This window comes from Phyllobates terribilis, unplaced genomic scaffold, assembly GCF_046119375.1.
Source record: "Phyllobates terribilis strain yellow unplaced genomic scaffold, ASM4611937v1 Scaffold_13__5_contigs__length_258822181, whole genome shotgun sequence".
Classification (NCBI taxonomy): Eukaryota; Metazoa; Chordata; class Amphibia; order Anura; family Dendrobatidae; genus Phyllobates; species Phyllobates terribilis.
Window position 1 is genome coordinate 123,140,196 of NW_027362773.1, and position 27,317 is coordinate 123,167,512.

The 27,317-nt window shown below is 45.0% G+C and overlaps 1 protein-coding gene across 1 annotated transcript in view; it reads right to left on the minus strand.

Moving 5' to 3' along the window:
* Window positions 1-311: 311 nt before the first annotated feature.
* Window positions 312-27,317, minus strand: part of EHD1 (EH domain containing 1) — a 35,588-nt gene continuing 8,582 nt past the window's right edge. The window contains exons 3-5 of the mRNA XM_073658584.1: window positions 5,971-6,383; window positions 5,338-5,502; window positions 312-2,002 (exon numbers count right to left, since the gene is read on the minus strand). Coding sequence (XP_073514685.1) covers window positions 1,478-2,002; window positions 5,338-5,502; window positions 5,971-6,383 — 1,103 coding nt within the window. The 3' untranslated portion in view covers window positions 312-1,477. The remainder of the gene's footprint in view (window positions 2,003-5,337; window positions 5,503-5,970; window positions 6,384-27,317) is intronic.

Below are 27,317 nucleotides of genomic sequence, written 5' to 3' on the forward strand. Positions count from 1 at the left end.
CATCCATACACCCTGACAGCATGGCATAGAATATAAACCTATGTGAATTTAGAAGCCAACTTTCTTATTCCATTTAGGGCGATAACTGAACAGCAGCATACCGGGGGAGGGGGGCTAGAACCCATAAACCCACCCTAATACTGATGACCGGGCATAATAATTTACACATGTCTGTTCATTTAATAGCCATTACAGAAAAGAGAATGATCTTGCGCTCAGTTAAAAGAAAGATACAAGTCAAGCATGTTGCTGGTGCACATCCAGTATATTCTCAGAGCATCGGGACACAAGTAGGTCAAGTCTATAGAAGCTTGGATAAAAACTTTTATATTTTATATAACAGAAATCACAGAAGGAAAGGCACAGGTTGGTGTTCTGCATTATATATGTTAAGTATGTGCATGTTTTCACAAAACATGAAATAAAATGGTAACGACGGCAATCAATGTCCATGAAAAACGACAATGGCATGAAATGAATGAAACCTTGAGTAGTCCACTCCAGTCCAGCATTCTCGTGACCACCTATCCTGTTCTGTGCTTGGGCAGTGCCATCCTGGGGACGAGGCAAGGATCTTGATCGCCATCCACAAGATGGGAAGAAGCTGCAGCTTTGGCTGTTTGGCCACAAAATGTCCTCACTCCAACAATAAGTAGAACGAGCTAGTAAAGACTTTCTTGTCCACTAAAGGATCCTTTCGTAGATAGTTATGGCCTACAGAACAGTCCGTATCGGTTTGACAGATACAACATCTGTCTAGAATGGGGATCCTTCAGTACCAGTAATGATCCCACAGTGAAAGGTGGCAGCGATTTCCCATAGAAGTGATCTGCACATGCACAGCCTCAAGACAGGGTCGGGGACCACCAGTCTCGAGATAGCTGTGGAACCTGCATCTATCTACGGAAGATCCTGTGAATATGTCATTTCTAACTGAAATGAGGATACCCCTTAAATAACACTTCAGATGTAATTTCAGCTTATGATAAAAGGCAATAAGCAAAAAAAAAAAGAATGCAAAACTCAATATTTAATACTGAAGAAGGCTGGAGTGTAGATTAGCATCAGGTCAAACTAACAACCATCATGTTCATCCTTTAGGACAGTTATTCGAGCTGGAAAAAATAACACTGGGGTGCGAGGAAATGTTAACAAATCTTAGCAGCTTCACGGTTTTGCAAGGTAATAAAATAAAGTGAAAAATAAGATAGGAGGATTATTAGTGATGGCCACCGTGTGATAGGACGAGTCTCCCTTTACATAAATGGTGCCGGGACCCACAGGACAGAATAGCTTTATATAAGATGACAGTGTCCCCCCCCCCCCCCCCCCAGTCCTGCTAATATTCGCTCGGACACATCACCCTGGCTCCATCAGTAAATCAGTCTCGTTTTATTTACTGCTGTAGTTTTCTGATGAGGCATTTAAGGCAAGGAAAAAAACCATGGAAGACGCTGAAGATGCACAGAAGCTGGGGTCACTCTCCTCGCCGTTTTGAAGGTGGGATTAGGTGAGACGGAAGATCTGCCGGCAGCTCGTGCCCTTCTAACTTCACTTTTATTAAGTGATTGGCTAAAGCAAATTCTTCATCATCCAGAAAGCCGTCTCGGTCCACATCTGCTAACTTCCAGATTTTGCCCAAAACTGTGTTGGGCAGCTTGGACTTCACCATCTCCTTTTTGGCACTGGCACCTGTGATTTTTCCATTGACAGGAGAAAGTGTGTAAAATATCTCATCGTAGGTTGGTTTATCTTTACCTACTACCCATTCTACGTCATCAATACCCTCTCCGGCTCCCTCCCCATATCCATGGCCAAATGGACCATTCATGGTTCCTTCAAATGCTCCACCTTTGACTATTTGATTTGTCATTTGGGATTCTTCCTGTCTGACCAGGACCATAAGCTTCGCAATGTCGTTAGCGAGCATGTCATCGACTGCGTCCAGCAACTTTGGCTTTATGGACTGGAACTTTGAGAAGTCCTGGGTCATTAAAATTTCCTTAAAAGGAGACAAAATCAAGATACATTCTATGAGACCTTTACACAGATTTATATTTCATCTACACTGTTGGCTCAAACTACTTTACAAGGTCTACTTTGCACCCAATGTGTTGTGCAGTGGAGTAACTCGAAGCTCATGAACCCCAATGCAAAGTCTCCAACAGGGCCCCCAATCATCACAGGTCTTTAGTATTTTCTCATAAGAAACTTTTTGGGCACTCTAGGCATCAGGGCATGGGTGTGACTGGCATCCCTGGTGCCGTGCACATGTATCACAACATTAGGGCACATTTAGACGACTGTACAAATCGGTCTGAGATTGGACCGCTAATGCACGGACTGGCCGGCGGGTCTCCAGACCCGAGTGTGACGGCTTCATATACTTCTATGAAGCCGTCACGATCGGGTGGGAAGACCTGCGGCCAGTCCGTGCATTGTGGTGCAATCTTGGACCAATTCGTATGGATGTCTGAATGGATGAATCCTCACTGACTGGCATGGTATTAACAGTCACTGGTGCTGTGGGGCGGTATGTGGAAAAGGATTTGTATATTTGCAATTTACTTGCCCTAATGTATGCATAATAAAAGGCGTATTATGGTGTCAGAAAACAAAATGTTATTCATTGTATAATCAAAAGTTTCCATTTTACAATTATCCTTTCATAGTTGTCTAAATCTCCACTAGCTGCCATTGGATAACAATCTGTTCTGGCTACATGTTTGTATAGTTGTGTCTCGAAGGATTTTTATCCAATGGATTCCTTCTGAAGATCAGCAAGCAGGGATTTTCAGAACTGAGGAACTCCTTCACAAAGTACATTGGAAAATCAAATCGCTTCATTACATAATGAATGACAGCTTCTTTATCCCTCGTCTCTGCATGAACAGAAAGGTGCACACGTGTGTGAAACACGAGGCCATTCTCACATTGGAAAACCTGGTCCGACTGCTGGATCTTCCATTGCAAGAATGGTCTGTTTTGCAATGCAGCTATGGACCGGCCGCGGGTCTCCTGACCCAAACTGAACCGCCTGCTGACTGGCATATATGAGGCTGCTGAGTTTAGGGCAGGAGACCTGCAGTCAGTCCGTGCAGCGCTGTTCGTAATCAGTTTCAACATTTGTATCTAAAGGGATTATTCCAATCTCCAAGATCCTATCCCAATATGTAGTAGGTTTATTATTATTATTAATAAATAATATTAGCAAATTCCTCCAATTAGAAAAGAAGTATAGTTTTTCTGATTCGCTATGTCGCTCGCCCCATGCGCGGGGCAGGGCAGTAGCTTAGCTATGTCGCTCGCCCCATGCGCGGGGCAGGGCAGTAGCTTAGCTATGTCGCTCGCCCCATGCGCGGGGCAGGGCAGTAGCTTAGCTATGTCGCTCGCCCCATGCGCGGGGCAGGGCAGTAGCTTAGCTATGTCGCTCGCCCCATGCGCGGGGCAGGACAGTAGCTTAGCTATGTCGCTCGCCCCATGCGCGGGGCAGGGCAGTAGCTTAGCTATGTCGCTCGCCCCATGCGCGGGGCAGTGCAGTAGCTTAGCTATGTCGCTCGCCCCATGCGCGGGGCAGTGCAGTAGCTTAGCCATGTCGCTCGCCCCATGCGCGGGGCAGTGCAGTAGCTTAGCCATGTCGCTCGCCCCATGCGCGGGGCAGTGCAGTAGCTTAGCTATGTCGCTCGCCCCATGCGCGGGGCAGTGCAGTAGCTTAGCTATGTCGCTCGCCCCATGCGGGGGGCAGGGCAGTAGCTTAGCTATGTCGCTCGCCCCATGCGGGGGGCAGTGCAGTAGCTTAGCTATGTCGCTCGCCCCATGCCCGGGGAATTGCAGTAGCTTAGCTATGTCGCTCGCCCCATGCGCGGGGCAGTGCAGTAGCTTAGCTATGTCGCTCGCCCCATGCGCGGGGCAGTGCAGTAGCTTAGCTATGTCGCTCGCCCCATGCGGGGGGCAGTGCAGTAGCTTAGCTATGTCGCTCGCCCCATGCGCGGGGCAGTGCAGTAGCTTAGCTATGTCGCTCGCCCCATGCGCGGGTCAGTGCAGTAGCTTAGCTATGTCGCTCGCCCCATGCGCAGGGAATTGCAGTAGCTTAGCTATGTCGCTCGCCCCATGCGCGGGGCATTGCAGTAGCTTAGCTATGTCGCTCGCCCCATGCGGGGGGCAGTGCAGTAGCTTAGCTATGTCGCTCGCCCCATGCGGGGGGCAGTGCAGTAGCTTAGCTATGTCGCTCGCCCCATGCGCGGGGCAGTGCAGTAGCTTAGCTATGTCGCTCGCCCCATGCGCGGGGCATTGCAGTAGCTTAGCTATGTCGCTCGCCCCATGCGCGGGGCATTGCAGTAGCTTAGCTATGTCGCTCGCCCCATGCGCGGGGCATTGCAGTAGCTTAGCTATGTCGCTCGCCCCATGCGTGGGGCAGTGCAGTAGCTTAGCTATGTCGCTCGCCCCATGCGTGGGGCAGTGCAGTAGCTTAGCTATGTCCTTCACCCCATGTACAGGGCAGTGCAGTAGCTTAGGTATCCATGGTTACGACCACTCATATAGTGACAGTCAGTCGCTAGTGGTGGTAAACATGATACCTAAGCTACTGTAATGCCCGGCAAATAAGTTGAGTTACACACTGAATCAGAAGAGTTAAATTACATTTTCAATTGGAGCTATGTGCCAATATTATTATTACACCTAATACATATTGGGATAGGGTCTTTGGAGATGGGAATACCCCTTTAATGGCCTAACTACAATACACCAGAGACTATGAACTGCAAAAACAGAGGGAGTTACTGTATTGCTGTATGAAATTTTCTGGGCAGAAAAAAAATATATATATACAGGTAGCACTGTGCAACTCCTGTAAAATGGTCGGCCTCAGTGCTGCTTCCTGCCAATACCTTACTGAGGCTTCCTGCATGGCTTTGATGCTTTCACATCCCAAAACTATACAGATGGAAAGTGGATCTACGCTGTGCATGTAAATAACATATCATGGGTTCCGTTCTTCTGGCTTATTAGCCCGTAGGCGCTATGAGAGTCTTGTATCACGATTCTGCTGTATTCCTGAGCTATCCCTGCAGATGCCGTCTGGTTACAGCAGCCAGCCAATCACTATGAGAACGGCAGAGGAAGGACTACTACTATTTAATCTGATCATTAGCCAAGCAAGACATTTTTTGCACCGTTTGGGTCAATAGGGCAGACCTGTACCCATAATATGCAACCTTTGCACAGGGCAGCACATTCAGGTGACACTATTAAAAGTAGCCATCTGGTAACACTAAGATGATGGCTTGATATGTGTTAAATCTGCACACATTATCACCCTTATTATAAATCTTATACCTGCATTTTCTTAAGGCTGGGGAAGTCTCCGGGTGAGATCTGCTGCTCTTTTTCTATTTTCATGTAAATCTCGGCCAGGTTGTTGATCAGCTCCTTCTTCTTGTGGTCCTTACCAAAGACATTTGGCATTTCCTTTTTTAACGCACTAATGATATAAGCGTGGACCTGGAAGGGAAACAGAGGGCAGATTACAATAAGGTTTTGTTCTTTATTACATGTAGGGTTTGTCGCCCTAACACCGTCCTGGGATTTTCCAGGACTACGATATTGAGGACCGATCCTTTAAGATAAGTCAAAGACATCCAAAAAGTGTGGGCGTTTTCAGGTCCCATGGCAGTCACTGGCCATAGTGGCATTTCAAGCACTACAAGTAATAGGGCCATTATGGTGTATGGACTGAAATGTCCGGCTTACTATTATATGTATGTGCGGTTTCAAAAAGGAAAACACTTATTGATCCACAGTGGTGAGTGCGGTGGCTTCTAGGACTATGTATCTGCTGAGTAGACCACCTTCGCATTTCACGCCGAGAACCTCCTCAGTTGCCATCGAGGGGTTGGATGATTGAGAAGAGTCTTCCACTTGGGACCCTTTTTGAGCCAGAATAAATAGCAATCAATCCCTTCTGCTTACCTTAGCCAGTCTGGCTCTTTTAATGAGGTCATTTAGCTTGCGGAGGGCAGCGTTCCTTGGTAAGGACTGAATGTCCTTGAATAAGTCTTGTTCCTCGGCTTCAAACAATTTGCGGTTGTCCGGGATGAGTAGAGGATGGGACCAGAATGACCCAATGTACACGCGCACCACCTCTGGAGTGTTGATGATCTTCCCCAGTGACCACATGAGGGCCCCGTAGACTCTCATCAGCTGTTGGGTTTCAATCTGATCGGCCTTGTTTAACACAACTCGGATTTTATCCTCGTGGTTTTTGAGAGCTTTGATGACATCGGAAAATTCGTCGGATATGTCCAACTTGTGAGCGTCAAAAAGCAGAATGATGCGATCCACGCGTTCGGCGAACCACTCCAAGACTGCCGCAAAGTCATAGCCTGTGGCAAAAAAGCAAAGCAGTTTAGGTACATCACAAGAGATTCAGGAGTACATAATATCTAACCTAGATGCAGAGACATCTGCTAACACTTTGAGGATGCAGTAAGAAAAATGCTGCTTGGCACACCACATACAAGAGGACACCTACTATGGGAAAGCTTTGTCTGCCAAAACTCACCCAGGCACAACTGCTCATCTCTTATACTTTACCAAATGTATTAAAAGGGGTTGTCTGCGATTTTAACATTGATGGCCTATCCTTAGGGTAGGTCATCAATGTCTGCTCGGTGAGTGTATGACACCCGGCACAAGCGATCAGTGGTTCCCGGTGTCATTGGCAGCCAGAACTGCTTGGTAGGGAGCTGCACAGCACAGCTCTGTTGTCGGTATAGTTGCCGCAGCTGGGTACAGCATATCTGCCCCCTATTGATTTGAATATGGGGCAGATATGCAATATCCAGCCACGGCCACTATACAGTTGGAGCTGTGCAGCTCTGCAATCAAGCAGTTCCGGCCACTGCTGCCACTGGGAACAGCTGATTGATGGGGGTGCCGGGCGTCACAACCTCTATGACCAGACATTGGAGGTCATCACTGTTAAAAGTCCCAGGCAGCCCCTTTAAGCTCCCCATGCACCTTATATGGCTGTAAGCCAATCGTTCGTCCAGCAGTTACCTTGGCAGTCTCTCCCATACTCGGGAGCACTCAATATGCTAAGCTCTCCTGCTCTCTATATAAGAAACAACACTGGTGGCAACTCATCTCTTATAAAACAAAAGCATCATCAGACTGGAAGCCAGTCAGACGCGCTGGGAGCCAGTCAGACGCGCTGGAACATTCACTTCCCTGACAATCATCTGTCGGGGCCCCCCCACTCACATAGTCTGTCAGTGGAACCTGATTATAATCAGCAGGTTTGGTTGATGTTCATGTGTATGGGGTGCTTAAGGATTGCGCTACGATCTGTATCTGCAGCTTGTCATCTTGTGCACATATTAAACCTATAGATCAGAATAGAATACAACCAGATGTCATGTAGGAGATTCCCATATGTGGGTTTTGGTGCAGAACCACAGCCATATAACCCCCCAGAAATTATTGCATGTTACCAAGTCTGTCATAATGGCCTTTTTTTTCTGCAAACTGCAGCAAAAATTAAAGCCCTGAACACATAGCATCACAATACACAAGGAAGCCTGCAAATGCTAGTGCTCCCCACTGGTAACAATGTGAGCTTAGAAAATGAAAGAAACATCAGTGTGTACATGCCGGGAAACAAGACGTGTGCTCTATTATGTAACCAATGCTTGTAAGACCTGCAAGCCCTGGCAAGGACACTCAGTCAGCCAGGCCAAAGAGACAGGATGTTGATATCTAATGTGCATGGTACTTTGTGTATCACCTCCATGCTGAAACATTAGTATCAAGTCTTACAATCGTAGCCATGGGCGTACCCACAGTGGGGCAGGTGGGTAGCAGGGACGCACGTCGCACAACAGGGACCCCTTACTGTCGGGCACACGCGCGCTATGGGACCCGTGAGCGGAGGAGAGCGGTGTCAGCGCCCGCTCCCCCCCGCTTGCTCAGGGCCCCGGCACAATACTTAACCCTCCCCGTGCCTCCGCAGCAGCTCCTGCATCCTCCGCGGCTGCTGCACTGTGACGTCTCAGGTCAGAGGGCATGGTGACGTCTTTACACCGCGCGCTCTCCTGAGCAGTCACAGCGCAGAGCGGGATGAGGCCGGCGACGCTGGAGTCCGGAGCAGCAGCAGGTGAGACGTGAGGTGAGTATTTTATTTTTTATTTTTATTGTATGGAGGCATGTGGCAGTATAAGGGAGGGGGTGAGGTGGGGGTGTGTGACATCCTGCATGGAGCATTATATGGGGTGGTTGTGTGACATCCTGTATGGGGCATTATAAGGGAGGGGTGTGTGTGACATCCTGCATGGGGCATTATAAGGAAGGGGGGGGGGGGGGGTGACATCCTGCATGGGGCAAACAACACACAAGAGGAGACACCACATCTCTCCCCTTATGAAGCCACAAAGCTAGTGGCGATAAGCGTGGGGTAATGGTCTCTCATTGACCTACCTATCCTCTGCATACTGAGACAGCTCTATCCCTAACCCACAGGTTGTATCTTGGGATTTTCTTATTTCTTGATTTAGGGACTTATGTCCCCTCTGTTCATATACTTATCCCTTAGGAATTTAGGATAAGCTGCTATTTGTTGTTATAGCCTAAGGATTATAGGGATCTGCATGGGCTTACATATGTAGCCAGGTGCATTTTAATGTCCTCAGACACCTATTGGTGGTGTCTCTTGGTGATAGGAGGTCTTATTTTTGGCCATGGTTGGTACATTTTGATATGTGATATCGCTGTGGTACTTATTGAAGCACAATGCTCTTTTAAATGTTTTTAATTTTCTATGTTGTGTTCAGTCCTTTTTCTCACTAATAAAATTATTACATTTTATACTTAAATGCTCCCTGTCTATTCATACATACCACTTTTCTTTGCTGCATGTCCATTATCCCGCATGGGGCATTATAAGGGAGGGGGGTGTGCGTCATCCTGAAAGGGGCATTATGAGGGGGGGGGGGTGACATCCTACATGGTGCATTATATGGATGGGGGGGACACAGCCTGCATGAGCGTTATATGGGGGCCAGTATTCTGTATGGAGCGTTATATGGGGGCCAGTATACTGTATGGAGCGTTATATGGGGGCCAGTATACTGTATGGAGCGATTCGCTGGTTTCTGAGCTATTGTGGAATTTACAATAGATATCACTCATGTAATGTAAGAAGTGAAATCTTTGCATTGTACTAATTATATATATATATATATATATATATATATATATATATATATATATATATATATATATATATATATATATATATATATATATATATATATATATATATATATATATATATATATATATATATATATATATATATATATTTCTCTTCGGTATCTGTGCATCATGAATCGTGGTATGTGTTAAAGGGGCCCACTGAGACTCTTTCGCCCAGGGCCCACAAAGACCTGGAGCCGGCCCTGCCGCACACACACTTAGATCACCGGCGGTCACGGCCAGCGAAAGTTCCCTCTGCAGCCGGCCGCAGGTGACTGCTCTGCACCCGGCGGCCGGAACTGCGCAGTGTCACTGCATGGGGTCCGGCTGGGATTACCTTTAACGCACGCTGAGTGACACAGTACGCCGCATGTCACCTGATCAGGGTCCTGACTCCTGAGGCGTGCTGTCTCTGAGAATCCCGCCGGAGCGAAGCGCTTGTCCTGTTACTGTGGGCCGGCGGCCAGTGACTGTGGCAGCCAGCCAGTGTAAATTACACAATATACTCAATCACTGTGTAATTATTGAAATTTGGAAGGACCTGGGCCTTGGGAGTAGGAACCGGTCCGGACCTGGAGAAAGGACAGGTAGTTAAAGACAGTGAAGTGGCTGCACTTTTTGAGGAGGCTAATATTTTTTCCCTGCAACAAGGCACGCACTCTTCATTTTAAGTGCTTTCTCGTCCAGCACAGCTACTGTTGAAAGATCTTTCAGTACCCTTCGAAGGGTAAAGACCTGGCTCAGAAGTACAATGGGAGAGGACAGACTGACTGGATTGTGTTTGATGAGTCCATCGGAAATTCTTCAAGGAAAATCAGGACTGGATTGAAACTAAAGTTTTGAACAAGTTTTCTTCAAACCCAAGAAAAATGATATTAGTATAAGACATGTAATTAGAATAAAAATCAAAATTTTTTGCAAGCAAATAATTGTAATAACTAATAAAGCACTTCTATAATTACATATAATTTTCTTAAAATTTTCATTTCATTCACCTTTTTCGTTTTAAGATTTTACAACCAGAACGACCATGGCTTGCCCCCACCTAGTTTTGATCCTGGGTACGCCCATGATCGTAGCATTTCATAAGCATCCTTAGGTTATGTTCACACGTATTTTTGCTGCTTTCGTTTATGCAAGTAAAAAGCTGCATTTTACAGTACCAGCAAAAGCTATGAGATTTCAGAAATCTCATGCACAGACTTGTTTTTTTTCCCCCCTGACTGAATTGGAAAACTGATGCGCGTCACGTTCAGTGTTTTGCAGCGTTTTTTTTTCACCCATAGAAAGAAATGAGTAAGTGCAAAAACGCAGGTGTGACGATCCAGAGTAAAATCTTAAGCCAGACGTTTAGATTTGTTAAGCCAAGAGAAATACACTATTGTATTTAAATTGACTTGTAAATGTGTGCATCTCTGTGGCTGTGGACAAGCAAGTATTTGTATATTTGAATAACCCTGAATGTTGAATTCTATTCATTTGGAAACAATCATGTTTACTATGCTAATGACAAATTGTACTAAGAGTCAGCAAGAGATTTATTTGCAATAGCCACTGTGATACCAACTATGTAAATGGATTAGCTAAAACAATGATAGCTGAGCCATGTGAGGCTGCCCTCTAAAAACCCCTTGACCTGTGGATGTGTATTTAAAAAGGAGATATGCTTCTGTAGGAGTCAGTCTTGGGACAGAGATTCAGAAAGACTTTAGAAGGAGAATGAAAGACATCCTTCAGGACAGCAGATTGATTGCATGGCATTATCCAAAGAGACACAGATTTGTATTTTACACGATTCTAGTCTAAGGGTACCGGCCTTGACTGAAAAGATACGGATCTGCTCCATTTAACCATCAGAGAGACATGGATACATTTTGGGGAGTCCAGGAGAGGACGAAGAAGTCACCTGGCCGCATTGATATGTTGTTTTGGGGTTGCTAGGAGAGACCCACCTGTCGCCTAGAACCCATGGAGACATTTGGAGTTGCCAGGAGGGACCCACAGGTCACCTGGCCCCATGGAAACTCTCGGAGAAGCCAGGGTGGGACCCTTGGGTCTCCTGGTCTTGTACCTCGATGGGACTGATAGCTTCCTAAGCTTGCCGCTACCTCCTCTCTGTGGGGGTCCGCCAGAAGCGGGGGGGCCACTGGTTGAGGTAGTCGGCCCTGGAAGTCTCCAAAGTCGCGGCTGTTCTATCCCAGGCGGGCGGAGCGGAAGGGTGAGACTGTGTAATGTTGTACCATCTTGGGTATTTGCTGAGACTGCTCTATATGTTTATTGTCCGCTTTGTGGTTCAATAAAGTATTGCCACGCTGTTTTACCCTCACCCTGTGTTGTCTGAGTAGTGTCACGGAAGACACCGGGTCTACACAGCAGGTATCAAGTTTTGCTGCGTTTTTAGTGGGAAAAAAAAAGCATGTACAGCAGTATGTGAAACCCATTTATTTTTGTGATTTTCTCAACTTTAAACCATCATGTTTTGGTGTCCTCACCTGAGATGGCAGTTAGGATTAGTACAGTTTAATTAAAATTAGTGAAGTGTGAAAAGCAAACATTGGGAATTTTTGGCTTTTCATCCAGAAGAGCATTTATCTGGTCAGATGCTAGTGCTGGAGGAAAGGGCTGGGCTCACGCTCTGCATTCATCGGAAACAGAAAAAAGGGCCTTCCCCAAAATGTTCTCACAAAGTTGAACGTTACAATTGTCTAAAATGTCTTGTACGCTGAACATCAAGAAACTTCTTCTCTAAAACCAAGTGCCGATTCCTGACAAACACCCCCATGGTACTACCCCTCCTGCACCAAACTTTACAGCCAACACAATGCAGTCAGGCAGGTAATAACCTGGGTATTCACCAAACCCAGACTCATCATTTCCACTGCTCCAGAGTCCAGTGATGGCAGCTTTATACCACTCCATCTGACATTTGGCATTGTGCTTGGTGATGTAAGGCTGCATGAAGTTCCCGCTGGGGGGTGAACCGTTTGTGCTGATGTTATACCAGAGGAGGTCTGGACTCAGCAGAACGTTGGTGACTTTTCTGCCCTCTGCTCCTCAGACCCCTGGCTCTGTAACGTTATGGGGTCTCCACTTTGTGGCTACGTTTCCATCCACTTCCCAATATCATCACTCACAGGTGATGGGGGAAGATTTAGGAGGGAAGAAATGTCATGGACGAACTTGTTACCCCGGTGGCTCCTGTTAAAGGACCACGCTGGTATCAGGGCGCTCTGCACCACCGACATTATGTCACCCATGTAAGTACCTCAGACGGCATGCAGCATGGCGAGGTGTCAGGGTGCAATGGGACCGAGTGAAAAGCCTTAACTCCATGATTAAGATGTGTGTCCCAATATCTATGTCCATATATCGTGCACCATTATTAATATATGGTTTTTTTTTGCTTTTTGGGATCACAGACCTCTTTAAATATATCACATACAGCAGCAGTCATGATGTGGTTTATTTCCCTGTGTAAGGCCACGTTCACACATTCAGTATTTGGTCAGTATTTTACCTCCGTATCTGTAAGCCAAAATCAGGAGTGGAACAATCAGAGGAAAAGTCTAATAGAAACACGTCACCATTTCTGTATTTATCACTCACTCCTGGTGTTGGCTTACAAATACGGAGGTAAAAAACTCACCAAATACTCAGCGTGTGAACGTGGCCTTATGAAACCTAAGCCCCGGAAGGGCAGGAACAAGGTGAGGCCCCCTTTGGATCGATATGAATAAATACATACGCGTGAATTGAAAGTTTCTGTCTGTAACACGCCATTAATGTGTAATGAAACAGCGGCTCAGATACCCTTCAAGTACATTGTTTTTTCCTGGAAAAAATTACTTGTATGGCGACCATGCACATAAAGGGTCAGCGAACCCCGACGTCTGACTTGTATGGCGACCATGCACATAAAGGGTCAGCGAACCCCGACGTCTGACTTGTATGGCGACCATGCACATAAAGGGTCAGCGAACCCCGACGTCTGACTTGTATGGCGACCATGCACATAAAGGGTTAGCGAACCCCGACGTCTGACTTGTATGGCGACCATGCACATAAATGGTCAGCGAACCCCGACGTCTGACTTGTATGGCGACCATGCACATAAAGGGTCAGCGAACCCCGACGTCTGAGCTCTATACAGTAAGAGCAGCTGTAGGATGATGTTCAGGTTTGTGGCCATATTGTATAACTGTGTGACTGATCAACCTGATAATGGAAAAATGTAGGATTGTTTGTAGAGGGAAGAGCGGACCGGGTGTGAACGACACATGATGCCGGCACTCCGCGGCTATTTTTACACATGAAGCTCGTTTCTCCAGATAAGTCAGTGACTCGTAGCCTCAAGTATGAAACTTTCACTTTCTCTACTGACGAGGGGGTTTCATGGGGTGGGCCGGGGAACAGCTGCCAGCTATGACAGACGCATCTCTGGGGACCGCGGCCTCTCAGTTGCCAATAACCAGCAATAAAAATGTATTTTGTACATTTAGCCTGAGAGTGCCACAACAGATCCCCCCCCCCCCACACACCTTTTTCTCAGTGTTTCCTTGACGATGGGCCTACAAACTAAGAAACATGTTTTTGTATGTCTGAAGAAGCTCCTAAGACGCTCTGAGCTTTCCCTGGTTCAGTCTTTACTCTTGTGGGACTTGGAAGGTTAAGGGTCAGATGTAAGTTCCCTTATAAGGCCCCAGACGAGAGTCCCATCCCCACCCCCATGTATAAAAAGAAACGTCTCCTCCGACATATAAAGACAATTACACGAACTGCCCAGGACTGTGGCTCTACAGCTGCGGAGAAACAAAAGCCAGTGTAATAGACAAAAAAAGAAGAAGAAATATGAATAACGCAATTTACACTGGTTAGGAGACACAGATTTCAGTGAAGTGTCACTTATTAGGCTGTGTGTTGTTGTCTCAATACAATGAGTGTTTTATCAGCAGGGGATTATCACTACAGGACTAGGTGTCTCTTGCCTCCTGGTCCAACCACGCCCCCAGGACTGATTAGCAGCTCACTGTCAATATACAATGTACTCAAGTACTGTGGTGTGGGCAGCATTAGCTTTCTGAGCTCTGCTACATCTAAAAACTCTGATTGTATCACACTTAGTGACACATCGCTGGAATCAGAGTCTCTTTACGCTGCTCTCAGATGAGCAAAAGCCTAGTGACAGATTCTGTTTAAGGCTGGGGCGACATGGCAATTTGGTCACGCGGCCAAAAACATGCTTTCTGCTACTGCTACATCAGAGCTTTGAGAAAGGATCTAGGCAGAAAGGCACGTCGGGGGAAGTGCGCATTGCGGTGGTCCTGGTCGCTCCGTTTTTAGGGTTTTTTGTTACCTCCATTTGTAGCAGTTTTACAAACACCCACAATAATTCACTGTAACTTGTGTCAGGTTTTGCCATATGGTTCTCACCAGCGCTCTACTTGTCATGTGAAAACCCAAAAGGAGGAACGGATCATGAGCTGTCCTCCAAGAGATCAGCTGTAATCTGCTGGGAGACATGGCGGTTAGTGCAGTGCCACCATAGGTGACATGGAGCATGACATAATTCTTATTAAAAATCAATGGGCTCTGTGGAAAGCGTGGACACGCTGGGCCCCCCAAAAACGCTCTTCAGCTTCTCTCCATTTTTCAAAAAAAAAGTTAGAAAATCATTTTATTGACTATTAGTTATCTAGCACCAATCACATGATTTTTTGGCCTTTGCGTTCATTAAAAAAAATAAAAAATAATAAAAAAAAATAATAAATAAATATATATATATATATTTTTTAAATTATTTATTATAATGAAAGCAAAAGCCTAAATTGTATGTGTGATACATATATAATATTCCATGGTCATTGAACAGAATATGGGTTTAGTGGCGTTGACTAAGCAAAGTTCTCCGTAACCCAACCTCGCTCCTCCTGCCAAGATGAGCTAAGAAGGATCCCGTGCTTCTGATTTTCCACAGGACAATCCCAACCGACTCAATACACAATAATGTAAACCAGGACCAGACCTGAGAGACAAAATTCATTTACAGACATTACCCGGATGTGCACAAAAGCAGCTAGACTTCAAAGTGCGATTGAAAAAGAAGACGACCCAGAAGACAAGACATCTACAAGATGTCAGAAGGAACTGGGGAAAAAGAAAAAAGGAATAGGGTGCTGTTTCTTCTATAAAAAGGGAACGGAAAATGAGTTCAGGTCTCATCAATCACGTGCAGCGAGGAGAAGCAGGATAGGTGATCGGATTGTCTTATGACCGGGCACCAGAGGATTGTCTGTGAAATCACTTCCACTCCTAATACACAAGATGGGAGCTGAAATGTGACCCTGAGGGTCCATATGCTTTTGTGATGGCATTAATAGATTGTAAACCTGTTCTACCACTAGGTTATATACAATTCTCCTCCAACTTCCCTAAGAGGCAGCATTCGTTGCATCTTCTTTCCCCTTCACCTCTATAATCTACATGAGAGACTTTAAAAAGGTTGTCACCAATGGAGCTTATAGGAAAACAACCCCTTTATCCTAATGGACCGACAGTTGCATAGATTCACACTACATAATCCGTTCCCAAGACACTTCACAGCTTAAAGGGGTATTCCCATCTCCAAGATCCTATCCCAATATGTAGTACATGTACTAATAATATTGGCAAATACCTCCAAGTAGATGTTGTATAGTTCTTCTCATTCACTATGTTGCTTACACCATGTACAGGGTATTGGTGTAGTTTGAGTGTCCATGGTTACAACCACTCATCTAGTGACCGTTGTCGTAACAATAGCTATCTAAGCTACTGCAATGCCTTGCATATGGGGTAAGCAACATAGCTAATCAGAAGAACTATACTACATTTTGTAATTGGAGGTTTTTGCTATTACACCTACTACATATTAGGATAGGATCTTGGAGATTGAGCACTCCTTTAATGCCCTGACTAGCGAACGCCTTACCCAGAAACACATGGTCTACAGTAGATTAAATCTCTGGCAGCCAGGACTTAATCCCCATCATACCCAACAATGAATATCCAACCCTGGACGATTTTTTGACTATTCCTTAACGTTAATGGACCAATCCATATAGTCCAGTCACAAATAGACCTTAGAGAAGTCACCCGGTCTGGCTGAGTCCGATAGGATCCCAGACCAATTACATGTCTTCTAGGAATCTCATGTAGACCAGGAGGATCAAGCGTGGACTTGGGAGACCTTTTAGACTTGGGCTATGTGGCAACTTTGGCCGCGACACATGAGACAAGCAAGTTGCAAAAAGACAGACCCTACTGGAGTTTTTGAGATTTGTTTGTCGTGGTAACCCAGTATTCATGATGTGACCACGTAGTGATTTTTGGCAGTATGACCTGTGTTATGGGCAAAATCACCATGTAGCTCAAGCCTCCAGATTACCTCGGGGGTAGTTTGAGATCAACACACAAAGTAAAGGAGATTTCAGAGGCAATCCGGGACATAGCAAATGGAAGGTCCCTGGACCTGATGGATTCCCCTTAGAAAATTACACTAAGGCTGCGTGCCCACTATGCGTCTTTCAAGCGTTTTTGACGCAGAATTTCTGCAGTGAAAACGCTTAAAAAACGCTTGGTAATACGTGCCCCATGGTCCCCAATGATAATCCGCATGTGCTGTGCACATGCTGCGGAAATTTCCGCTGCGGATTATCATTGCGGAAAAATACGCAGCATGTCCATTAATTTAGTGGACACGCAGCGTAATTTCCGCCATTGACTTGCATTGAATCGCTTAATATCCGCATGACTACATGTGCACATGCGGATATTAAGCGATTCAATGTGCGGATGGTACCCGGGTCTGGAGAAGAGGGGACTCGGGTACCATAGAACGTCGCGTGACCTGTCACATGACTAAATGACATCATGAAAGGTCCTTTCACACCACCGCGAGCCGTACAAGAGACCGGACGCAGCGGAGAAGTGACCGGGGGCCATCAGAAGGTGAGTATTATCTTTATTTTTTACCATTCTTATTCTTTTTTTTTTTTAACTAACTTGGTCACACTACTATAACATCCATTCCGGTTGCCGGTTGCATGGATTTATATAGTGTGAATAAGTTGTCAAGCACTTTTCTAAGTGATGCTAAAATCGCTTGATAACCTGCATGCAAAAACGCTTGACAAACGCTTCTACCTGGCAGGAAAAAAATCATGTAAAATCCGCATGCGTTCTTCCTGCCAGAGAGAAGCGGAAAAAATATGCAGCATTTCTGCATCGTGGGCACTTTAATATCTTGAGATTATTGCCCAAAAAGGTCTCAAAATAGGCCTTGCCTTGAACGTGGTTCTCTTCTGGTTTCTTTTTACACCTCGATAATCGTGATATTGAAGCCCGGTAAGAGTACGACTGAGATTGGGGCTTCTAGACCCCATATCTGTTATACATTGATAATGAATTTCCAACTAAACGAATGTCAAAGACTAGATGAAGTATTCCACGACATAATACACCCCGATCAGGGTGTCTTCACGCTAACCTCGGGAAATCACCATCAGATAACATTAGGAGGCACCTTATCCTTCTATAATAAAATGGAAATGTAATCTATAAAACACAAAAGCGATGCCCAGATGTCAGACGTTTTGCTTGAACTTTCCAATACTGGAGACATTTTGCACATTACAGCTGAGCCATTGTCATAATATAATGTTCCTTCTGGAGGAGAGCCAATTTGCCTATAGGTCCGAAGAGATCAAGCTGGCAACAAGAACTAGTACCGCAAACACGGAAAAAAAAAAAAAAAAAAAAAAAAAAAAAAAAATCGGGGATGTGCGAAAATGGCTCGAGTGTAAATGCAGACTTAAACGTACAGGATTCAGGCCATAACAAGCGCCCATTGACGGGAACGAAGGTAGATCAGTTTTAATTTACAGCCATTTCACATACAACCCCTGGCAAAAATTATGGAATCACCGGGCTCGGAGGATGTTCATTCAGTTGTTTAATGTTGTTGATAAAAAGCAGATCACAGACATGGCACAAAACTAAACTCATTTCAAATGGCAACTTTAGGTCTTTAAGAAACACTAAAAGAAATCAAGATAAAAAATGTGGGAAAAAATTATTGAATCACTGAATTCTGAGGAAAAAATTATGGAATCGTGAAAAACAAACACACATATGGAAAAACCAGTACCGGAGATATCCGAGTCCGTTTGTACCTGTGTGGCGACCGTGTGCCGCATCAGGATCATACTTACTGGCGCCTGGAATCAGCAGTTCAGTTTGTGCTGTTCCCAAGCGCCGGGTGCTGAAGGACTCGGTCATCACTGTCCCCTGCTGGTTCTGCGATCAGCACCAGCAGGGGACAATGTTGAAAATTGTATTCTGCTCCCACAAGTATAAAAGAAGAATAAAATAAAAAAACATTATACTCACCCGTCCGATATTTGGTCCCACACTGTAATCCGCCTGACCGACAATTCTGCATCAGCGTCTGCGGTGGTTTGAAGCGACCGCATACGCTTAAGAGCACAGGAGAATGACGCACTGCAGCGAGTGGGCCCCTGACCTGTGCTGAGCTCAATGACCATTGTCCTGTCACTCTGAGGTCAGCACAGGTCAGGGGCCCACTGGCTGCAGCGCATCATTCTCCCGTGCTCCTCAGCGTATGCGGTTGCTTCAAACCAACGCAGACGCTGATGCAGAATTGTCAGTCAGGTGGATTACAGCATGGGACAGAATATCGGACAGGTGAGTAGAAGTGTTTTTTATTTTACACTTGTTGGACACAGCGGGGGGGCACAATACAACTCTCAACATTGTCCCCTGCTGGCGCACAGACCCATTCATTTGAATGGATCTGCGTGTGTCAGTGTCGCCTGTGAAAACGGTCACCACACGTACTGGAGACATGGACGTGTGAATGAGGCCTTAAGTTGCAGATAAATCATGTCACAATTTGGGCCGATCTTGTAAAATACAAAATTTAGAAGTGCAAAATTCCATCCAAATAATTAGTAATAACTCAGCTGGATACATTGTACATCAGGGGCTTTTATAAAAACTTACACAGATAACAGCAGTACGTTCCCGAGCCACAGTGTAAACTGTGCCGATGATAATAATGGTGTTGTCCTATGCTTTAAATGGACATACGTCACCTCTGCACCCCCCATTATCTCAGACTCCTCGGGTCTCATGCGAGTACCGAAGATGGCGCAGCGCCTGCCGGTGGTTAGTAGAGACCACCACACATTACATGGAGGAACGCTCTGCCCAATTCTGAAGATATTCTGGAAAACATTTCTCACACACCTCCTCTAAGTGTGTGCCAAGTATGTGCCAGATTCCACCCCATTCTTCAGTCCTGGCCGTCAGATCTTATCGGCCTTCTAATAGGTCACATTCCAAAGATTACGTAAAAGCTGATGGAAACAGCAAGTAATAGAACTTCAGCGATTTGGTACTTTCTCCAAACTATCTCAAATTTAAAAGGAATTGCGTGGGATGAGAAAACATAGCTGCTTTCATCCAAAAACCGCGCCACTGCTGTACACAGGCCGTGTATGGTATTGCATTCACAATACATTGCATTTTTCGTCAAAATGCCGCGTTCACAGCGGCAAAAAACCTACCTGCAGTTATCGGTACATCAATTGGAAAGTATGAAACAACATAGCCATCCTTGTAAGACATGGACAACTAGAGCCCACTAGTACAGAGTCTTCTTTTCAGTTCAGACAAATGGCAGACCCCCTCTATGAAGTCCATAACAGGACATGGGGACAGGGGCTACCTTCGTAAGTACCTCTTTAAAGGGGGCAACCCTAGCTTAAACAATTCAGGACCCCAATTAAAATAAATACAATGTATACGTGTGTCCTGCAGCGGCGGCTCCACCATTCCCATCGGATGACCGCCACAGCCAAAACAGTGGCCCAAACCACAGGCAGCAAGAATTGCTGCCAGGTATGTTTTTATGCAACGCTCCGCCGAGTTTTTTCCAGACGAAGACACTTTTTTGTTCAGGAGCACACCGCTCCTGGAGCAGCATGGTGGCATCACAGGTCCAAAAAGAGCCTTCTTCCAGGTTGCAAGCAGATGCAGCTCCGTTTCTGGTCAGATCCAGGGCCTCGAGCGGTGTGCACCCTTTGCCTAGCCAACTGGCCACCCTGCAGCCATCAAGGACAACAAAGATCCTTCCCATCTTGAGAAAAGGTGAAGATTTTCTTAAAAAAAAATTTGCAAAGTTTATTTTTTAATGGAAGCACTTTGCAATTTTACAACAGCATACCCCTTTAAGCCTAGGACATTTTTCTGTTCCTCAGACCCTGCACTGTTGGAAGTCAGACATTGTTATTGCTAACCTGGACTTTGGTATAAAGTGCACTCCTGCTCGCTCTCATACCCCCGACATTGCATAAACCTCCTCCCTGCAACTTACTCTTCCATTCACTGAAGTGGAACAAGTTAGTATTCTTAGTGGGGGCGTCCCAGGGTGCACACAACACAATGGGGCCGACCGTCCCCCGCTGACTTCAGCTTCCTGCACATAAAATAATGCTATGAACGACGGCAATAAAACTGTTATCAGACGTCTCATTCAGTCCTAGGAGCCGTGCTGATATTTTTATTGCCTGAACTGTACAAAGATATCATTTTATCATAACCACAGTCACGAAAAATGCGAGCGATTAGTTTGTTCATAGTTACTGTAACCCGGTGCAAAACACAGGGTGGTCCGATGAGCGCTCCGCACGGCATGATCTGGCACTGGTGGACTATGGGGATCCGCAAAGATTTCATTTGGCCTCATGAATTGCTCCTTACGTCAATACATCCTCTAAACATGCACTGCCCCGTACTGAGGGGTCCGTGCAGAGGGTTCATTTCCTGGTACTAGATACGGGGTCTTACTGTGCCAGCATCGGGTGCCTCGGTGAGGTAGAGTACGCTCCACCAAAAAACAATGCAAAAATTCAGTGCACCTTCCACCTAGCTCTGCCCTCCTCTGACCCCAGAAAATCCAGAGCTGTCAATCAATAAAAATGAGGCAGGAGATAGAAAACAATTATGTTTAAAAGTGCACTGAACTACTCGGCCGCAGAAAGGGTGCACTGCACCGAAGCCCCTGTTACCATATTAACCCCCACCCCAAAAATAAAAAATTCTAATGTCAGATTTGGACACTAAAAGGGTACCATTTTTTTTTATTAGGGCTATAACCCTCACATAAAAAAATTGCATATATTATTGTATACATCTTAGACCTAATGAAACTGGTGTACTATTTCTGAAAAATCAGTGACTGATGTTTATTTTATTTAGTTAGTGCAGCATGAGTCAAAGCTTCTTCAGTGTCCGTCCACCCAGCCTGATAGCTGCAGCTTGTACTGAGGGGTGTGAGCTCAGCAGCAGTGAGGAGGGACCCTGAGGAGTGGTCAACCAGTCTAGGTAGGCGGAGATTTATCTGTAGGAAAGATGGACACCAAGGGTAAATGGGAAGAGATTTAATTTAAAACTTTCATATAAGGATTATACAGCCATTCTGACATGGATTTGCAAAGTAAGTATACAAGCCTCATCAGGTCTAAGTTCGATTTCATATTATATGCAGTTAATTATTGTGCAATCTGGTGACAAATTAGCACTAAAATGTCACAATCATAAAACCTTTTTTTGTCTAGAAGACCTCAGTACTTATTTTAGGTAAAAAAAAAAAATATATGGTTAAAGAAGTAGTCCCATCAGTACAACACAATGTCAAACAGCCCAGCAATCGCTGCCCGTCGGGCTCCTGGGACAGACGAAAAGAGCAGTTATGACCATGGGAATCTGGATGTCCATACGCAAATCCTGGCGGGTGGACACCACCTCTATGAGGTCTTGATGGGACAACCCCATTACAATGTTACACATGCCTATATAACCTGGAGCTGTAGGATACACTCCGAAAACTGAATGGAAATGAAAGGAGCCGCAGTCCGGAATAACCTCCATTATTCATTCCTTGGAGATTAACCATGGTTTGAAAGAAACTTCCTAGCTGTGGTTCTTTGGACTTTGGGGGGTCTTATCTCCCACTGCACAACTTTTCCTGCTGCAGCATGAAGGAACCTGCTGACCAGGCAGGGAAGAGAGGAACAAATACAGGAACAATTGACCTAGCACTGGTTAGTCGGCTGGAAATAAAGTGTAGCTGGTATTTAAACAAGCAGCTGCCAATGTCATCACCGTGCTTGTGTGCATTGCTGGGAGGGGCGCCGCTCATCATTCTCCATATAAACCTCACTTTCCGCTGTATCCATGTTTGAAAAACAAGGTGAAAAACATTTGTAACCATGATGGATTAGAAGATAATGGTGATTGGATATTCTTTGATACAATCTGTCATGTGCCTTTTTTCTTAAAGGACTTTTCATTAGATCTTTATTTTAAATTAAGGAGTCTCTCACTTGCCCCGGCTGCTCCACTGATTCTTGAACAGTTTTTCTTTTTCTTCTATGTCCCTCCATTCCAAAGTTATACCCCCCAGTAATAATGATGCAAATTTGCCCTTAAACCAAGGAGAGAACTTCTCATGGGGAGTTTGCCTTTTCTCACCTGATATCAGCCAATCAAAACACAGCCACGCCCACAGAGAAACTCCATAGTTTAGTTGAATGGGAAACTAGTATCTTTTGTTGGGGACATAACTTTGGAATGGAAGGTCACAGAACAAAAAGAAAAACTGTTCCAGAATCAGCCAAGCAGCGCCGATTACAGAGGGTACTTGATTTAATTAAAACAAATTCAGTGAAAGATACTCTCTGAAACTAGGAGTGGAGATGAGCCGCGCCCCTCGGCTACTTGATATAAAGTCCTACATTATATTCTTGCTCAAATTATACAGCAGAGGTCACAGTGCTGTCTGTGTCGGACAGTTCGCTGTTGATTACAAGTCCCAGAAAGGAAGCAGAAATCGGAAGATACTGCCTTAAACTAGCAGCGGGGAATCCAGGGTGTTTGGACTGAAAACACGACTATTTTGGTAAAGCATAAAGTTAACACAAAGCAGATATTTCTTGTAGTACAGAAGGAGGACGCAATTTAAAAGTGCATTTTCTTTAAAAAAAAAATATAATATACAGTACATATATACACACACACACACACACTATAATAGATACAGTACAGACCAAACGTTTGGACACACCTCCTTTAAAGATTTTTCTGTATTTTCATGACTATGAAAATTGCACATTCACACTGAAGGCATCAAAACTATGAATTAACACATGTGGAATTATATACTTAACAAAAAGTGTGAAACAACTGAAAATATGTCTTATATTCTAGGTTCTTCAAAGTAGCCACCTTTTGCTTTGATGACTGCTTTGCACACTCTAGACATTCTCTTGATGAGCTTCAAGAGGTAGTCACCGGAAATGGTCTTCCAACAATCGTGAAGGAGTACCCAGAGATGCTTAGCACTTGTTGGCCCTTTTGCCTTCACTCTGCGGTCCAGCTCACCCCAAACCATCTCGATGGGTTCAGGTCTGGTGACTGTGGAGGCCAGGTCATCTGGCGTAGCACCCCATCACTCTCCCTCTTGGTCAAATAGCCCTTACACAGCCTGGAGGTGTGTTTGGGGTCATTGTCCTGTTGAAAAATAAATGATGGTCCAACTAAACGCAAACCGGATGGAATAGCATGCCGCTGCAAGATGCTGTGGAAGCCATGCTGGTTCAGTATGCCTTCAATTTTGAATAAATCCCCAACTGTCTCCAGCAAAGCACCCCCACACCATCACACCTCCTCCTCCATGCTTCACGGTGGGAACCAGGCATGTAGAGTCCATCCGTTCACCTTTTCTGCGTCGCACAAAGACACGGTGGTTGGAACCAAAGATCTCAAATTTGGACTCATCAGACCAAAGCACAGATTTCCACTGGTCTAATGTCCATTCCTTGTGTTCTTTAGCCCAAACAAGTCTCTTCTGCTTGTTGCCGGTCCTTAGCAGTGGTTTCCTAGCAGCTATTTTACCATGAAGGCCTGCTGCACAAAGTCTCCTTTTAACAGTTGTTGAAGAGATGTGTCTGCTGCTAGAACTCTGTGTGCCATTGACCTGGTCTCTAATCTGAGCAGCTGTTAACCTGCAATTTCTGAGGCCGTTGACTCGGATAAACATCCTCAGAAGCAGAGGTGACTCATGGTCTTCCTTTCCTGGGGCGGTCCTCATGTGAGGCAATTTCTTTGTAGCGCTTGATGGTTTTTGCAACTGCACTTGGGGACACTTTCAAAGTTTGCCCAATTTTTCAGACTGACTGACCTTCATTTCTTAAAGTAATGATGGCCACTCGTTTTTCTTTACTTAGAATTTGTATTATGGCAAGAAAAAAGCAGCTAACAGTCTATTCAGTATTCTATATCAGCTGTGTATCCACCAGACTTCTGCACAACACAACTGATGGTCCCAACCCCATTTATAAGGCAAGAAATCCCACTTATTAAACCTGACAAGGCACACCTGTGAAGTGAAAACCATTTCCGGTGACTACCTCTTGAAGCTCATCAAGAGAATGCCAAGAGTGTGCAAAGCAGTCATCAAAGCAAAAGGTGGCTACTTTGAAGAACCTAGAATATAAGACATTTTCAGTTGTCTCACTTTTTTGTTAAGTATATAATTCCACATGTGTTAATTCATAGTTTTGATGCCTTCAGTGTGAATGTACAATTTTCATAGCCATGAAAATACAGAAAAATCTTTAAATGAGGTGTGTCCAAACTTTTGGTCTGTACTGTATACGAAATTACAATATATAGATATTAAAAAAAAAAAAAAGTTATCGAGGGGTTTTAAAAAATACATGCAACATGATAAGCGGATTTCAACACCAGGTTATTTCTGATGACACATTCCCTTTAAGATGGGGATTACCTATTAGTAATGTAATGATGGCTGTTATAACTTGTCATCCAGCCTGGAGATTATTATAGCTCAGAAACAAACGATTATTACGTGCATCCCAAATTTCATCAATTAGGGTTCCTGCTTTTTATTTTTAGAACGTGGGTGAACCTTCGCTCGTTTTCACTCATCTCGGGCGGGTGGCAATTATACGTTCAGGTTGGCCGATATATATAGCAAACAGCATAAATTTACAGAGTAATTCTAGGGTGGGAGAGGGGTGGTGGGATGAAAACGACTGGTCCGTAAACCGTATTCCATGGGCACGTAAAGGAGCTGATGTAAACCATCGAGCTTCACCGAGATACAATCAATCATCACTCTAACAAATGGGTATGTGACCACTGCAGCTAATCCGGTGCCATGCTGCTGCCATCATTGTTCAGCTGTGGGGTACATGACGCAGTTATTTTATAACACTTGCCGCTTTTTTCTTCTTCTTCCCCCCAAAACAGTATATTCATGCACCGTTATCCCAGCAAGGAATGGGAGATTCAGTAAACTGCATATCAGACTGATCATGTGTGAACACGAGGCGTGCGTAAAAAACACTATGATATGGCAGTGACTGGTACAGTTATCCCGGGAACGTCAGGGTGGGGAATTCTCACAAGGAAAGAAATCCCCAGTGATTGAATAGCTGTTCTTCTCTCTTGGCGGTGGTCCCACAACACCCGCTAGCCGGCATTCCTCCTCTCCCTCTACATACTGAGGAATGTGCTACACCCTCTGGATTACTGCATATTCTAGTACCGTCTAGAAGGGCCGACCACAGCACAGGAGGAGCTCACGTTGTTAAATGGTCAACTAGGAATATCTACAGCCGTAAACGTAAAGAATTTCTCACGGCCCTAAAATCAGATTATGCAGTGAGAAAACATCTCACTTCCATGAGGACAAAGCATAAAAGGGGTAATCCGGGGTCTACAGATCTATGGCAATCGCATACCTATCCCATTGTAATGAAGAGAACAAGATCTAGCAGAGCTCGAAATGTGGAACCCTGTATAACCCCGCCCACATCACTGATTGGCAGCTTCCTCTGCTAATCAGTGCTGGGGGGTGGGGTTAGACTAGGAGGCACAAGACACGTAGTCCCGTAGTGATAATCTCCTGCTGATAAAACACTGATTTTTACAGAAAAAGCAAAACAAAACCTAGTGACATCATTGGAATCGGGGTCTCAGTCCCTACATTATGCTGCTCTCAGATTACAGAGCAAAAAAGTACTGACAGATTCCCTTTAATATCGCTATGTATAGAAAGAGGATGAAACTCTAGGTGAAATTACTTTGGTTAACTTAAAGAGGTGATCCACTACAATATATAATTCGCCCATCGATTTAAACCCAAGTATTTTTGTAAATACCTCTTGTTGAGTGGCGCTATAGCTGCTTGCTCAGTCCTGATCACGCGAACCCCGGCTGGAACCACCGATGAGGTCACGTCAACTTCTGGACCCCCTTGCATCACCGTGGAGTGACCCAGTCAATCAGGGGGGAGTGCATGGGTCACGCCTTTGATGATGAAAGGGGGTCAAGAAGTTGACGTGACATCATCGGTGGTCGCGTGATCGGGACTGAGCAAGCAGCGATATTTACAAAAAGATGAATTATACATTGTAGTGGATCACCTCTTTAATTATAAAATGTGAGCTTGAAGTTGTTGTCCAGGAAAAAAGTAAAATAGAATGGTATAATGGCAGCACGCTCGTCTACGGTTCGTGTCCAAGTTGCCATACTCACTAGAGCATTCCCAGTCTGCTTATAAAGGGGAAATAATAGTAAAGTGCCAAAATCTTCAGAGGCTTCAACTATCATTACATAAGCCAAGCAGGAAGATGTGGTCTCATCATGGAAACACATGACTGCAATGTGCACAGTCTGTAAACCCAGGCTCGGAATTAAAGGGACATGAACCCTTCAGTCTATCACGCCTGGGAGCAGATGCTTGTTCGGGCTCCCTACACTGATCTTCAATCTGGTCACTCCGAGAACATGTGCATCCATTACAAGCATCACTATGTGGATGAGCTCATAAAAGAATATATAAAAAAAAAGAAAAAAAGATTTTTATAAAAAATAAAAAATTATTTTTCAGCTGTGTTGACATTTTTTTGTGCACC